General features: G+C 43.9%; 2 protein-coding genes across 8 annotated transcripts in view; both read right to left on the bottom strand.

The window, feature by feature from the left end:
- The window catches only part of obscnb (obscurin, cytoskeletal calmodulin and titin-interacting RhoGEF b), a 57,120-nt gene that overhangs the window by 17,199 nt on the left and 25,465 nt on the right, over nt 1-14,456 (bottom strand). Inside the window, exons 38-53 of one of the 7 annotated variants that reach the window (XM_061796390.1) lie at nt 13,991-14,257; nt 13,519-13,593; nt 12,557-12,637; nt 12,188-12,454; nt 11,715-11,789; nt 10,932-11,006; nt 10,354-10,428; nt 10,104-10,181; nt 7,246-7,512; nt 6,676-6,945; nt 4,854-5,132; nt 4,483-4,740; nt 3,969-4,235; nt 2,875-3,147; nt 711-977; nt 18-566 (exon numbers count right to left, since the gene is read on the bottom strand). In XM_061796390.1, the coding sequence (XP_061652374.1) occupies nt 18-566; nt 711-977; nt 2,875-3,147; nt 3,969-4,235; nt 4,483-4,740; nt 4,854-5,132; nt 6,676-6,945; nt 7,246-7,512; nt 10,104-10,181; nt 10,354-10,428; nt 10,932-11,006; nt 11,715-11,789; nt 12,188-12,454; nt 12,557-12,637; nt 13,519-13,593; nt 13,991-14,257 (3,423 nt within the window). The remainder of the gene's footprint in view (nt 1-17; nt 567-710; nt 978-2,874; nt 3,148-3,968; nt 4,236-4,482; nt 4,741-4,853; nt 5,133-6,675; nt 6,946-7,245; nt 7,513-10,103; nt 10,182-10,353; nt 10,429-10,931; nt 11,007-11,714; nt 11,790-12,187; nt 12,455-12,556; nt 12,638-13,518; nt 13,594-13,990; nt 14,258-14,456) is intronic. The other 6 variants (XM_061796392.1, XM_061796395.1, XM_061796393.1 and 3 more) reach the window with 6 other exon arrangements.
- Nucleotides 7,393-10,097, bottom strand: LOC133488489 (obscurin-like). Its single transcript, XM_061796403.1, has 2 exons — nt 8,772-10,097; nt 7,393-8,643 (listed from the first exon to the last, which is right to left on the bottom strand). Exons 1-2 carry the CDS (start codon nt 9,052-9,054, stop codon nt 8,345-8,347), a joined length of 582 nt encoding a protein of 193 aa, XP_061652387.1. The 5' UTR covers nt 9,055-10,097; the 3' UTR covers nt 7,393-8,344.

Genomic DNA, 14,456 nt, shown 5'->3' with positions numbered 1-14,456 from the left:
ACAATTAAAATACTCACTAATAATAGAGAGCTTGGCCAGAGAAAGAGCATCCCGAGCTGCGAACGTGATTTCCTGCTGGGGCGTTAGCGGTGCCTGCCTCAGGATGAGGCGATAACGACATCCGTCGTTCCTGGCGATCCACAGGTCGCCAGGTTTGAGCTCCACTCCATTGGCGTACCAAACGACTTCCGCCACGGGTACGGGCTCGGTCAGCTCCACACTAAACTCCACCCTCTCTCCGACCACGGCCACCATGTCCTCCAGATGCCTCTTCACGCCCAGCTGCCAGCCTTTGACAGAGAGCTGGGCAGATGTGGACGCCGTGCCTGCTCTGAAGGTGACTGTGCAACTGTCACTAATGCGCAGCTCTTTGAGGAGGAGCAGGTGACGACGGCCACTCTCAAAGGACACAATCTCAGCTTTGCGTGAGTCCTTCACCGGTTTGCCATCCAGAAGCCACTGGCAGTCTTTGTTCTCCGGGCGAGACAAGGCAGATTCGAACAAAGCTTCTCCTCCGTCAAAGGTTTCTGCATTCTCCAGGCCTTGGACGATGTACATGGATTTGGCTGTTGGGGAGGAACAAGTAAGAGACAAAAATGGGTGATTTGGTTCTTTGGACACTGTGGCGAAAAGCAGCAGATTAGTTGATAGCGCCACAGAATGAAGACTCCCTGAAGACCGGTGCGCTTTCCATGTGGAGGAGAGCTCACCTTCCACATGAAGCGAAGCAACCACACGGGTCCCCTCCGCCTCACAGGAGTAGGCGCCCCTGTCGCCGGAACACACGCGGCTAATGTACAAGCGAGCCACGGTCCAGTCCTGATCCACTACCACCCTGCGGCCATCAGGCTGCAATGGCTGCCCGTCTTTCTTCCACTCAGCCTTCACCGGCCTCGAGAACTGGCAGATGAACTCGGCCGGTTGGTTCTCGACCACCCTAAGGTCCTCCATGTCGTTCACCACTTCGACTGTGGGATCTGAGGTTGAGGTCAGGCGTTACAGGGTCAGGGCGGTGCCTTAAGACTGATCGTATTTGTGCAGCACATGCATAAAGTGGGCTTTATAACCCCCAAACCTTTTAAAGTGAGTGATATTAAGGATTGACCTGACAATTATTAGGAGTCAACAAGCCCAAAATGTGCCCCAAGATATGGTTAAAGTCGACAATGACAATGGAGTCCAGTTTAAACTCCAAAGGATGGGTCACAAAATGTTAGAGAGGGGTGTATGCTTGCAGGCTAAGGGCAGGGTCATTTGGTTAAATGGTGTAATAAGTAGAAGTGAGTCATGGAAAGCAACAGGCCAGAATGGACGTGTGGAGCAGCACTGCACCGGGTGGAGGTCTTTTCGAAATGATTTGCTTTCATACAGTAGATCCCGATCTTTCACAGGGGTTACATTCTGCAAAGCCCCTCGAAAAGTGAACATCTGCCAATATCGGACACCCTTGCATGGTTCCAGAATTTAAGTTAATACCTAAACCCTCCCTCACTCCAAACACATTCTAGACACTAAAAACCTGAATAAATACACGTATTGTAACTCATTTTAAAGTGAAGATAAATTATGGCACCTCCGCAATGTTTTGTGGCTACTAAGCACCTCCCATATAGACTGTATCTGTATAATATGCTTTAGTTCTGTATTTTTAAGGAATTCTAGTTTCAATTATGACATGAATATGAACTCCGTACCTTTTTTTTTTTTTTTTTATAAAATGAGAAGCTCATGCATGCTGAAGCACACTCAATAACAATCGATACATCGAATAGAGAATTGTAAGAATAATTGACAACAACTTGCAGATTTAAAGTGTGACCTCCAAAATGAAAAGCTATCCGTTCTGTGGTGGTTGCCTTCCGAGTTGTTCTAATTTGAAAACATTTTTCACCAAAGAAAATAAAACTTTGCAAACTGAACAGGCAATGTTTGAAGTAACATTTTAACTATAGAGCAAAGTTGACTGCTCAACAATAAAACTTAACAACCAAAAGATAAAGATGTATCATCCTTTGAAGACCCCTGACAAACGTGTAATGAGAGGCAATAGAAATACCTTTGCAGATACTTTCCCCTCATTTTGTTATTTTGTTACATAACTGTTGTACAGTGGATCATTTCTGTTAGCATCTGCTTGATAAAATGTGTGGGCTCATGTACTGTAATTGAGATTTCATTAATTGGCTTTGCAAGCTCACAGTAAATCCCACTTTCTGTTCTTTGGTCATCATCCTACTTTTCTCTTGTTCCTCATTTTAATCCAAACACGAAAGAAAAAAAATAATCAAAACCTGCATACCTCAATCGAGCATTTTTCTCTCTCTTCCAATCAAAGTCAACGAAGGCTCGATTATCGGATGTCTCTAAAAGATTATTCCGAGCAATTATCCTGTAGTTTGGGGTGGGTTAAGAGTGAGTTTTCCTCCCTAAACGTCTCAGAAAACGGTCGGGGGCCAACAATTGGAGATGTTAAACCAGATGTCGATATTGAAAATACATTCAAATCCTTGTGTGTGTTCAACATAGAGATGAGCTGAGTCACTGACTGTATGATTGTGATGTGAAATGAAATGAAATGAGCCAGTTAGCAAGGTTAAGGTGTTAGAAATGTGCGCACTGAGGTGAAGTCATCATGAGATTTACTGACATCTCGTAAAAGATGATGCTTTCAACTCGTGACTTTTGAGGCATATTTTCCCCCAAAATGTTGGTTGAATTCCAAATTCCCACTACTTCTGGGGCATTTGACTCTGGAGTTTCCACTGTATTTGCACTACGCTTGGAGATTCTTAGATTAGCCACTATAATTGAATTCATTGATTTCAGTTTCGGCAGGATTTTTGCCACGTTCATGTCCGCTTTGTACAGCGATACCTTTGACAAGGAGCTTGGCTGCTGAGGTTAAACTGCCAGCTTGGAACACGACAGTGCCCGAGTCATCCGTGGCCAGGTTCGTAAAGGTGAGCGTGTGGACGTTGCCCTCGCTCAGCCCTATCTCGCTAAAGGAGCCGCTCTTCACCAAAGTGCCGTCCAGCCACCACTGCACCTTGCCGGGCGCCTGGCCGGACAGCTGACAAGAGAAGGTTGCCCGTTCCCCAACAAAAACGTCGACGGCCTTAAGACCACACACAATGTAGACCTCGTTCACTGTTGAGCGAAAATAAAGATATAGGCACAACTTGAGCCTATCCATTTTCATTACACCAGTACAGGGGTTCCTCGGTTTACGACGGAATTCCATTCCTACGGCGGCGACACAAGTCATATAGCCGATCACTAACCTACGCTAAAGTCGTAATTGGTATTAAAACACTTCAAGGACAAGCCAGGGAAAAATAGTAACTGAATCTGCCTTCTCGTGCCCAATTATGATGTGTTGTTACGCCGCCAATGCGTGCCGTTCGAGACCTTGAAACGGAGTACGTCGGTACTGTCGTAAACCAAGGTTGCACTGTGTTGTCTTGATTAGATGCCATATTTACCCAAACAGTGGAAGTGCACACCATTATCCAAGTCAGCAGTGAACAGTTATCATTTCAGTAGCAAGGCACACTTGTAAGAAACGGTCAAAAGGTATGAAATTCTGCCTCGTGCTTGGAATCGGGTGAAAATGAGCACCACCTTGTGGACAAACCTGAAGGTCAGGACAGGGGCACCTTGGTTTACAACAGAGTTCCATTTCTATGGCAGCCACATTAGCCGAATTTGTGCAGTCTTATATCAGTTGTAGTAACGTTATAATTACAGTAAATATTTGCATGAAAAGACTTTAAGGCCATTCATATAAAACAATTAAATGAAAACCGCTAAGTCCAGCAATTACTGCCACGGGACCACATCTTTCTATAGTGCAGTGCACAAACGACTTCACTGCGGGCCATTTGTAACTTTGAAACCTCTTCTGTTTTACGAGAGTCGTAAAAAACAAGGAACTCCTGCAAAACAACAACAGCATTTCAATAGACTACCTTGCACTGTGACAGAAGCGGCGGTGAGCTGATCTCCTGCATCACAGGTGTAGTAACCACTGTCGTCCGGAGCCAGGTTCCGGATACAGAGCTCTTGAATGCGCCCTTCCTCCCAGATGTCATACTTCTTACCAGGCGCAAGAACCAGGCCACCTTTCCTCCACTCCACGCGGACTCCCGGCTTGGAGAGCTCACAGCGGAGGGTGACGTCGTCGCCCTCGATGGCTTCCAGGTTCTTCAGTTCCTTCTTGAAGAATGCTGGGGCAGCTGGTGGGATGATAAAACAGGAGAGAAGGAAATACCAAAATGGATGATCTCTGCAGTTGAGCTCCTTTAAAGGAGACCATTTTATTGACTTGCGTACAAATGGTTCAGTCTGTGAAGTGCCTGCCCACCCATCAAGTGTGAAATCAATCAGCCATGTAAATATTTTCTTATCTACGTAATTAGATTGGTCATCATCCACTACGATTGAGTGACAGGAGAGATACATTTCTTTTTAATGATGGTTTACCTTTCACAGTTAGGGTGGTGTCACACTGATCATCTGCGGTCTCGCAGGTGTACGTCCCCGCGTCCTCAGGCAGCACATCGTGTATGCGAAGCTGCTGGAATGCTCCGTGCTGCTTCAGGTCGTACTTGAGACCTGCTTTGATGGCCGCGTCGTTTCTCCTCCAGATCACGGTCACGTCGGGGTCGGAGATGGTGCAAGCCAGGGTGACAGTTTCCCCCTCTAATGCCGCCGTGTTATGCGGCTTCTCTACAATGAGCACTGGACATGTGAGAAATGTGCACTGTAATAATGCAGATTTGCATTTTTAGGAGACTGATCATTCAGCAGCATTTCCCTTTGCCAAGTCAACTATGGTCGTTTCTGTCCTTTACCTTTTGGTTTCTCTTCCACCAGCAGACAAGCGACGCTTTTTTCTTCACCGACAACGAAGGCGACATCTCCCGATTCCTCAGTGGTCACCATCTTCAGAGCCAAGCGATGCACTCTGCCGTCGCTGGTCATTTGGTTCAGATCGTTGTTCTGGAGGAGGTTGTCCGCGAGCCACCACTGCCCATGGGTCACACCGGTGTGAGACAACTCCACCTCGAAGACGGCATCCTGCCCGCTTTGCACGGTAATGTCGTGCAGTTCCCGCAGGATGCGTACGTGTTCTGCGGACAAATGGGAGGTCAGTGACAAAGGACAACAAATAAATAAATACATAAATATACAGTGAACCCTCACCTCTTTGCATTTTTTTCTGGGACCTATCGTCAGCCAATTTCTGAAAAACTCCCCTATTCGTGATTTTCATGCTCTTGCTGAAAAGCTCCACGGTTTCACAAGATGGCTCGACTGAGATCTTTGGGAGGAGCTTTAGCCTGGGTTGTTAGTGGAAGTTGAATAGCAGGGGCTAACAAGGGGTCCTTAGTGAGCACCGTGCTTACTATTTTTACCATTTGATTATTTTATATTTATCACCTATATTTATTTAATGCACACTCATGCACTTACCACCGTACTTAAAAGTATATTAAAAGAAGTCTTTTTCATACAAATATTTACTCTACTGACGTATGCTTTTACTACGGCGTTAGCGTAGGTTCCGATTTCCGATTTACATACAAATTCCGGCATCGTCGTAAACCGAGGATCTCTTGCAATCAATCAATCAATAGTTTGATTGCCCTTTCACAGCGACAGTAGCAGTGCTTTTCTCGTCACCCGTGTCGCAGCTACACTGCCCACTATCCTCTGGTTTCAGCTTGTGAATGATAAGCGTGTGAGTGGCGGCGCTCTGCTCGATGCTGTATTTCTCCCCGTGGGCGAGCAGAGTTGAGCCCTTCCGCCAGGACACCTTGCAGTCGGGGCTGGATGTCTCACAGGACAAAATGACTTTTTCACTCTCGGCGCCCTCTTGGCTGTTTAGATTCTTCTTGAATAAAACAGACACAGCTGCCAGAAAAGACCACAGTGATTGATTTTGAATGGATCATACTGTGTTTTTTTCCCCCCCAGATGGAAATACAGCCTCTATAATACATAATGTCGTCTTAACTACAGTGATCAGAAATCCTGATTTAGCATCTACTGATTTGGGTGTAAAAAACAACAACAACAAAAAAAAGCTTAATTTCATCCCCATCTACATAGAAAGTCATCGAGAAATAAGTCAACGTATCAGATGAATAATAAACGTAGATGCCTGCTCAATGCATCTTCAATCCCTCCTTCCTACGCGGTGCAACTGTACAGCGGCTGCACAGTCTCACTGCTCAATTCTTATAGCGGCACCAGTTTCTCATTTAGCCGACGTTTTGTGGTTGGTTAGGGTTAGCATTTGTAGTGTGTTCCTTTTTAAAGTGGGAGGAAAAGAATACGATGTTGAATTTGTTTTATTTATTTGTATTTTTTAATACAATAATAGGGGCGAAAATGAAAACGTACATTTATTTTAACAAAACAAACTTCATGGTATGTTAGTAACGAGTCCAAACAAAATTGAACAATTATATAACCATAGGTTGATCAGCAGAACCTAGACGTGGTTTCGAAAAGGAAAAGTGTGTGTGAGAAAGGAAGAATGAGTAAAAGATTAGGAGCACCATGTCTCCAAGAGTATCCAGCATCCAGGATGAAGAAGGGGGATATAGACGTGTCTGACAAATATCAAGTATTAGTGCATGTGCTGTGACAAGCTAGATATTTCCTTACCTCTGACCGTCAGCGAGGCCGTGGACGTGTGGTCGCCCACCGAGAAAGCGACCGTGCCCGAGTCCGCCTCGGTGACGCCCCGAAGTGTGAGACTGTGTGTGGGACCTTCTGCCTTAATAACATACATTTCATTATTCCGTAGCGGGATGTCCTGGAGTTTCCACTGAGCTGTCGCCACGTCCTCGTGTGAGACCAGACACTCAAAGTGGACGTCCTCGCCTTGGCCGACCACGCAGCTCTCCAAGAATTTCACGATGGACACCTTCACTTCTGTTCAAGAGATGGATGCTTGATGTTTGGGCTTGGCAAATACATAACAAGGAAGGTGTGTTAATATTGGTGATGGGATGAAATGAGTGATCAAACACAGGAAATCCAAAGTGTTTGTGTCGTTAGGTAGAAGTGCTCCAAGAGGAGTGAATTCCACACGTGTGCGAGGGCAAATTACATTTGAACATTTCAAATGTAGTCAAGACAGCCCAAAACGGGATCAGTGGAACTTCATGCTCAAGAGTGGACAAAGTGAGTCGAAAGGTGTGAATAAAAGAAGAAAACCAAACAAGGGCCCACCCTGCACAGTGAGCGTGGCTGACGTCTTGTGACTGCCCGTATCACAGACGTAATCTCCCGAGTCCGCTCCCTGCAATTTATGGATGACGAGTTCTACGAGCGGCCCTGCCTGTTTCAAGTGATACTTGCTGCTGGATGCAAGCACCCTATCACCGTGTCTCCAGATCACACTCGCTCCGGGCTTTGAGGTCTCACAGCGGAGAACCGCACTCTCCCCTGCCTGCCTCTCAAGGTTCTGCAGTTGACTTTTGAAAAGCACTGGCTGGGCTACAAACAAAGAAAATGATTACACAGTATTTGCGGCAATTGCTGCTGCTGCAAAACAAAGTCAGAAGTAGGGTATATCTTGCCCCTTCTGACTGAGTCAGCAAAGGTTGATTTTATGATGTGGTCCGAGGTGTATTCAGGGCTCAGGCCGCTACTCTCAAATATTAAACATAATGAATATTTTGGGGATTGTCACATGGAACTGAACAATCAAGGGGTAAAGGGAAGTGGAATAATACAAACTTAATGTAAACTACCGTCAACTTTGGACGATAGGCTGCAACTCCCCTTGCCCACCCGCGGCGGCTCAAATTCCAGGAGTGCCACATTCGTGTCTATTCTTAGCTCCTCATTAACTCACCAAAATCGTGTTTGCTGTTAAAATACATTTTTGATGAACTCCATGATGACGTGTTAGCATTGCACACACACATATATATATATATATATATATATATATATGCATTGGGATCGGTATTCAGGTGGTCGACCTGGCCATCGAAAAAGGCAATTCAGCTTCTGCAAACTGTTTTGCTGGTCATATTTGCATGTGAAATATGTTGCTTGTGTGCGTACATTTTTTTGTTTTGTTTTGTATTATTTAGGAATGACACAGTGGTACATTGACTTGCAAGTGCAGCAAAGTTTTTGCCACTCATAGGTCTGTCTGTGTACTACGCCACATTTAAATGCACTTCTGCTTCGGGGGATGAGACTCCTGTTTGTTGGTAGCCAGGTCTTTTAAGTGTGCGGTGTGTTGTCATCTCGAAGTTGAGAAGAAGAATAACAAGACACGCGACAGTTATCACTTTATGTGTGTACCCCGCTTCGCTCAAGAGAGTAGTCTCTTAACGGGAATCATACCCTTCACAGCCACATGTGCTGTGCTTCGATGAAACCCAGCGTCGCACGTGTAACAGCCCATGTCGTCTTTGTCTACGTCGTGGATTACTAGCGCGGCGGTGCGCTCCGTCTGTCTAATGTCATACTTGGAACACGGACAAAGACCAAGTTCTTCTTTCCTCCACTCAACAGGGGCACCAGGTTTGGAGAGCTCACACTGGAGAGCCACGCTTTGGCCCTCATCGGCTATTTGGTCTTCCAGCTCTTTTGTAAACGCGACTGGGAGAGCTGATGGATAGAATTCAATGACCAGAAAATATGAATTGGGAACAGGGATGGAGAAGATGGGAAATTGAGGAGAGAAAATGAAAAGACTGAAATGGGCAGCTTGAATCCCAGAGATGAGTCCATCCTACCATTGACTTTAAGGGAGGCGGCGCTTGTTTTGTCCTCCCAAGAGCAAGAGTACGTTCCCGTGTCACAAGGTCTTAAACCAAAGACCTGTAGTTCATAACGGAATCCACTTTGTGTCATCTGGTACTTTTCTCCACAACTCAGGAGTTGAGTTCCCTTCTTCCACTCGACGGGAAGTCCCGTCTTAGAAAGCTCACAAAACAGAGTAACACATCGTCCCTCGTCAGATTCTTGGCTTTCCACTTCTCGCAGCAACGTGACTGGAAGCGCTGGAGGTGAATGCATACAAAAATATACCACGTGTGGAGTGATCACTTTCAGGTTGGACGCCAGATGAAGACTCGTGCCAGTCAAGAAACACTACAAAGTACATTTGAACTTACCTCACAAAGTGGATGATTGTTTGACGCGACAAAATGTATGATCACTCACACACGCACACACATAATACACATTCCACCCAGCCTTTCTCCAGTCAACTAAACACAGGATTTACTCGTATCTAAGATCAGAACAAACTTTCGGACCATCCTCGTGAGTTACAAGCTTTGAACGGAAGCACACTTTAGACCCCAAGGTCACGCCCTCAATGCCTTGAATCCACAAAGGACCACAGCCAGAGAAGCTCATCATCGCAGAACGTCAGAGCAATTGCAATACTGAAAAATGGCCAGCAATGGTAACGGTAAGACTATTCATCGAAAACCAATGCTGTCAAAACGAGAACCTGTCAATCAGCATAAATGGACTTCCGATTGTATAGCGCAGCATCGTGAGCAACTTGGTTTTCAGTCTCTTGCTCAAAGGCGCTTGGAAGCTCGCGATCCAACCCTGAGACATCAAAATGTCAAACATTCCAGAGTGCGGAGCCTGAGCCCGCATTAAACCACTGGGCGAGCGTAATTACATTTTCATTAAATGAAATGCCATTAAATGGCAACTCTGTTCCTCACATTATTTTGTACCAAATGTTGTCATATAGTGGCTACGGGCATTTATCTATTTAACTGCAGAGAATACTAGGTGTGGATATTTGTACAAATGCTTAGCTACTGTTTAATTTGATCCTGTAATACCAGAATTTCCATATTCTGGAAGGAATAAAGGCTCATTTGAATCTTCCTTCCGCTTTAACGATGACCATGTCTTCCCTGAGGGCAGAGCGTATTGTGGCAACGATGCCTACATTGACACACGTGGGTCTCGTGGTAAAAGTATTGTAAGTGTCTATTTGAGGTGTGCTATTTTTTAAAGCGGACGATACATACATACTGTAGAGAGTAGGGCACTATTTGAGGAAATAACAATAAAGCGGTGCAGTGTCATTATTTGACCTTCAACTCTGAGCTCTCGCGCCTCTTGTTCCACAAGTTGCTGCTTAGAGGTCTCTCTGGTCTGTTGCAGAGTCACAACTATGAAATGAATACAGAAAATTGGAACTTTTGCTGGAAAATTTGCAACTATCGACGCGAACACAGAAGACAACGAGGACCTGGCCAGGCATTCAGCATCCATGCAGTCACTTCCATATACCACATCGATGCACGGCACTATTTGCACAAAAAGCACATGGACTGACATTACCTTCTACTGTTTCACGTATCTCCTGCTTCGTCTGCTTGTCTTTATCGACTACCAATGTAGCTTCAGTCCTTTTGGCTGAAATGCAAATATAATCAGAATCAGAATCATCTTTATTTGCCAAGTATGTCCAAAAAACACACAAGGAATTTGCCTCCGGTAGTTGGAGCCGCTCTAGTACGACAACAGACAGTCAATTGACAGAGAACCCTTTGGAGACGTAAAGATATATATATATATATATATATATATATATATATATATATGTATGGATATATATAGCAGCATCTGCCCAAAATTTAAGGCCAAGACCTGAGCAAAGCAACAAATTGTCAAATACAAAACACAAACAAATTGCATGCTACCAACACAATTGCAAACTACCACAGCAATATGAAAATACACACATGTAAAAATGACAAGCGGAAAACTATTTTGTTCTTTTATAAACAGCATTTGACATACCCGATACAAGACAACCAAAAAAAAAAACAAACAAAAAAAAAAATCGAGACAGAGCTGCCCAAGGTTACACAAAAGTCATTACTATGACTTAACACAGCGCCATCATGCCTCTGTACCTTCCACTGTTTCTTTAGTTTCCAGTGTCTTTGAGTCCAGCTCAGCAGCAGTGACAGAAGCTGGGGCCTTCACAACTACAGGAAACAATTTTCATATATATATATACACATTATCTTCTTTTCTGTTACTACAGTATAAATATTTTTTTTTTTTTTAAATGTCCCAAGTTTCAACTCTGTCACAAAACTGCATTACAAAAAAAAAAAGATCCAAGTGGCTTTAACACATCCATGAAACACATATTAGCAGATATTAAGAATCATATCAACATATAAAACCTTAAATTATCCAGGCATTCCTCAGCATTCACAGTTGCAGAAGTGATTGTCATTTTAGTTTCTACTTCCAACTCTGAGCTAATGTTGCAATCTCACTTGGAAATAACTGCCAACACCTAAAGCGACAAGAAAGCATCCACCAAAGCACATGTCATAGAAAACCATGGATACTTTGTACCAACTAGCAAAAGCTGAGCCATAAAAATTATACTTCAAAGGAAGTCAAACGATCAGTACCTTCTACTGTTTCCTGTTATTTCCTGCCGCACATTAAAAGCTTTGGCCTTCTTGAATACAGTATTGCATAAAGACACGGACGACGATAACACATGTAGCCAGTCCAAGTGGCAAACACAAGAGTAACTGTGTACTACGCATATTTCAGCCACATCACTGAGAATTTAACACAGCAGATGCACAGAAACAGCAAAAAACACAAGAAAAGCTGTCCGCTATAACGATATATATCGTATGTACAATAGAAAGCCATGTTAACATTAATACCTTCAAAATGTTCTTTACTTTCCAGCATTTTTGTTTCCACTTTAGCTGCAGGGAGGGAAGCTGGTGGCTTGATGCCTGAGAGGAAATAATATTGTCATATACAGTAAAGCACTGTATGTACTTCATTACCGACTTTGTCATTAAACATTAAAACAAATCATGTATTAATCATCATTTGATTAGTGCACAATAATTTGGCGTGTTTTTTTTTGTTTTTTTTTTGCGTTTCAGCAATTTTGAAGGGAAATTGTACTTTGTTTTTCTACCTACCGGCCTACAGTAAGACAACAAGGACATATCACACAGTCAGTCTTATTCCTGCACTGTGCTACCAAGGAAACCAACGACTATGTAACATGATAGAGGAGAGATTGAACCAAACTAGCTTAGCCCAATTTAAAAGCCCCCTTAAAAACGACCATGAAGACCATCGCACAAAGTGCAGATAAAAAGCCGATCTCTTCCACCGATACCTTTGATCTTGACAGAGGCTGTGGTTGTCTGCTCGCCACACACACAGCTGTAGTCTCCGCTGTCTTCGGGCACCACTTGGGTGATAAGGAGTTCATTGGCACACGCCTGCTGCTTTATCCGGTACTTATCTCCGTACGTCAGGACCTGCGCTCCCTTCTTCCACTCCACCGAGACTAAAGGTTTCGAAGTCTCACAGCCAAGTGTAACCATAGCTCCCTCGTCGGCCTCCGTACTTTGCAGTTTCTTTGTGAAGGTCACTGGTTGAGCTGAAATACAATGATTACTGCCATAGCTGGAGCCTATTCCGACTGGTCGCCATTCACACATTTGTTTTTGGTATTTCAGCAATAGCATTTCTCAACATTTACCTTCAACTCTGAGCTCCCGAGTCTCTTGTTTCACAAGTTGCTCTTTGGAGATCTCTGTCGTCTGTTGCAGTGTCACTGCAACTATGAAATGAAACCTTTATTGGCACCTCAGTTTGAAATACTGCTTAGCTTTGTGTCATGGAGCCAACAACCTTTGACAACATAAAAGACAACAAGGACCTGCCAGTCATTCAGCTTCCATGCAGTGGCTAACCGAACAGACCAATATGATCCTCATTCGTAAGACAATTCAGCACACTCGTGGGACAACTGGGACGCACTAGTAGAACATTTGTGCTTTCTCTCACACCGCATGAACATCATTCCTCCTTGCGTCATGTATTTCATGTATCTGAGCTTTCTTAGTGTTTTGTTGGAGGGGGTTGGAATGGATTAATGGCATTTCCATGAATTTCAAAGGGGAAAGTTGACTTCTACACACTAATAGGTCCACTTTGACTGGCATACTAGTATGACAACTATGTGTTACTAGTGTGGGAAAACTGTGCACTAGTTGACAGCCATGCGCTACGTGTAACATGTAGTCATCTGACTAGTATGCCAAAGTTGTCCTACTCGTGTGCAGAAATGTTATACATTAGTGGAAGGCAGTAGTGAGGAAAAAAACATTACTGCTAAGACAGTCGTTCTTCTAGTGCGCTGACTTAACTAGTGAGGACAAAAAGAGTACTACGCCACTGTCTTCTGGCACCTCAAGCTGGGTATCAAGGATATTGACGAAATGGTGAATCAGCTTTCCATAGATCGACTATTTAAAATACTGCACATAAAAGACAATTGATGTGATGAAAAGACACACACACATATGCAGAAGCTTAGCCAAAAAAAAAATATATATATATATATATATATATATATATATATATATAAGGCACGGGGACACTTCAACAGACCACCACAACACTGACTGTTTACACAAAAATGTATATGGGCTGACGTACCTTCCACTGTTTCACGCATCTCTTGCTTCTGCTGCTTGTCCTTAGCAACTACCAACGTTGCTTCAGTCTCACTGGCTGAAATACAATTAGCACACAAGTATTATAGCAGAAAAGTGCCTCCAGTGAAAACAATCTGCACGAGACCAGCACAATTGGCAACTTCAAGTGCCACCTTCCTTCCACAGTTTCTTTCATTTCCAGCCTCTTTGATTCCACTTTCACGGCTGTCAGGGAAGCCGCCAGCTTCACCGCTGAGAGGAAACAAATTTGTCACCTACTTTGTCATTATAAATAGATGGGGAAAAAAACATGAGCCACTTCCATCCTAATCCAACATAAGGCCAGAAATGCACCATCAGGCAATTATTGTCAATAAACAGACAACAAAGGGGCAAAATGAAGTTAGATCTGCCATAATAAGATGTTGAAATTACAGTCAACATTGGGGAAGACCACAAACACATTTCCCTACCTTTGATTTTGAGACTCGCTGTTGTTTTGCCGTCTCCACACACACAGCTGTACTCTCCACTGTCTTCTTCTGTTGCTTTATGAAGAAGGAGTTCATTCACTGTCGCCTCCTGCTTCACCTGGTACATTTCTCCGGACTTAAGGAGCTGTCTTCCCTTCTTCCATTCCACTGGGACGCCGGGTTTAGACGTCTCACAGCGAAGAGTAACACTGGATCCCTCATCGGCCTCTTGACTCTGCAGCTTCTTTGTGAAGGTCACTGCTTGGGCTAAACATATTTTTAAGTGGTCAGCACCCAACGACATGTCATATCAAAATAGAAAACAGCTGTATAAAACTAAACAAAAACTGAAACTAATGTGCTCCTGACAGACACTTAATTGCCATCGCAGTAAGTCTTGGGGTGGCATCATAAAAAAGAAAAACAAAAAAGCTAAATATTCATTTGGAGTTGAAACTTAAGCATG

The sequence above is a fragment of the Phyllopteryx taeniolatus genome, chromosome 14 (genome assembly GCF_024500385.1).
Source record: "Phyllopteryx taeniolatus isolate TA_2022b chromosome 14, UOR_Ptae_1.2, whole genome shotgun sequence".
In the NCBI taxonomy this organism is placed as follows: domain Eukaryota; kingdom Metazoa; phylum Chordata; class Actinopteri; order Syngnathiformes; family Syngnathidae; genus Phyllopteryx; species Phyllopteryx taeniolatus.
This window is presented reverse-complemented; position numbering and strand designations above follow the sequence as displayed.

Coding starts and splice junctions, on each gene's coding strand:
- LOC133488489 (XM_061796403.1), bottom strand. CDS start 9,054: ATGCATTCACCTCCAGCGCTTCCAGTCACGTTGCTGCGAGAAGTGGAA. Junction 8,644..8,771: donor CGCCTCCCTTAAAGTCAATG/GTAGGATGGACT, acceptor TCTATCCATCAG/CTCTCCCAGTCGCGTTTACA.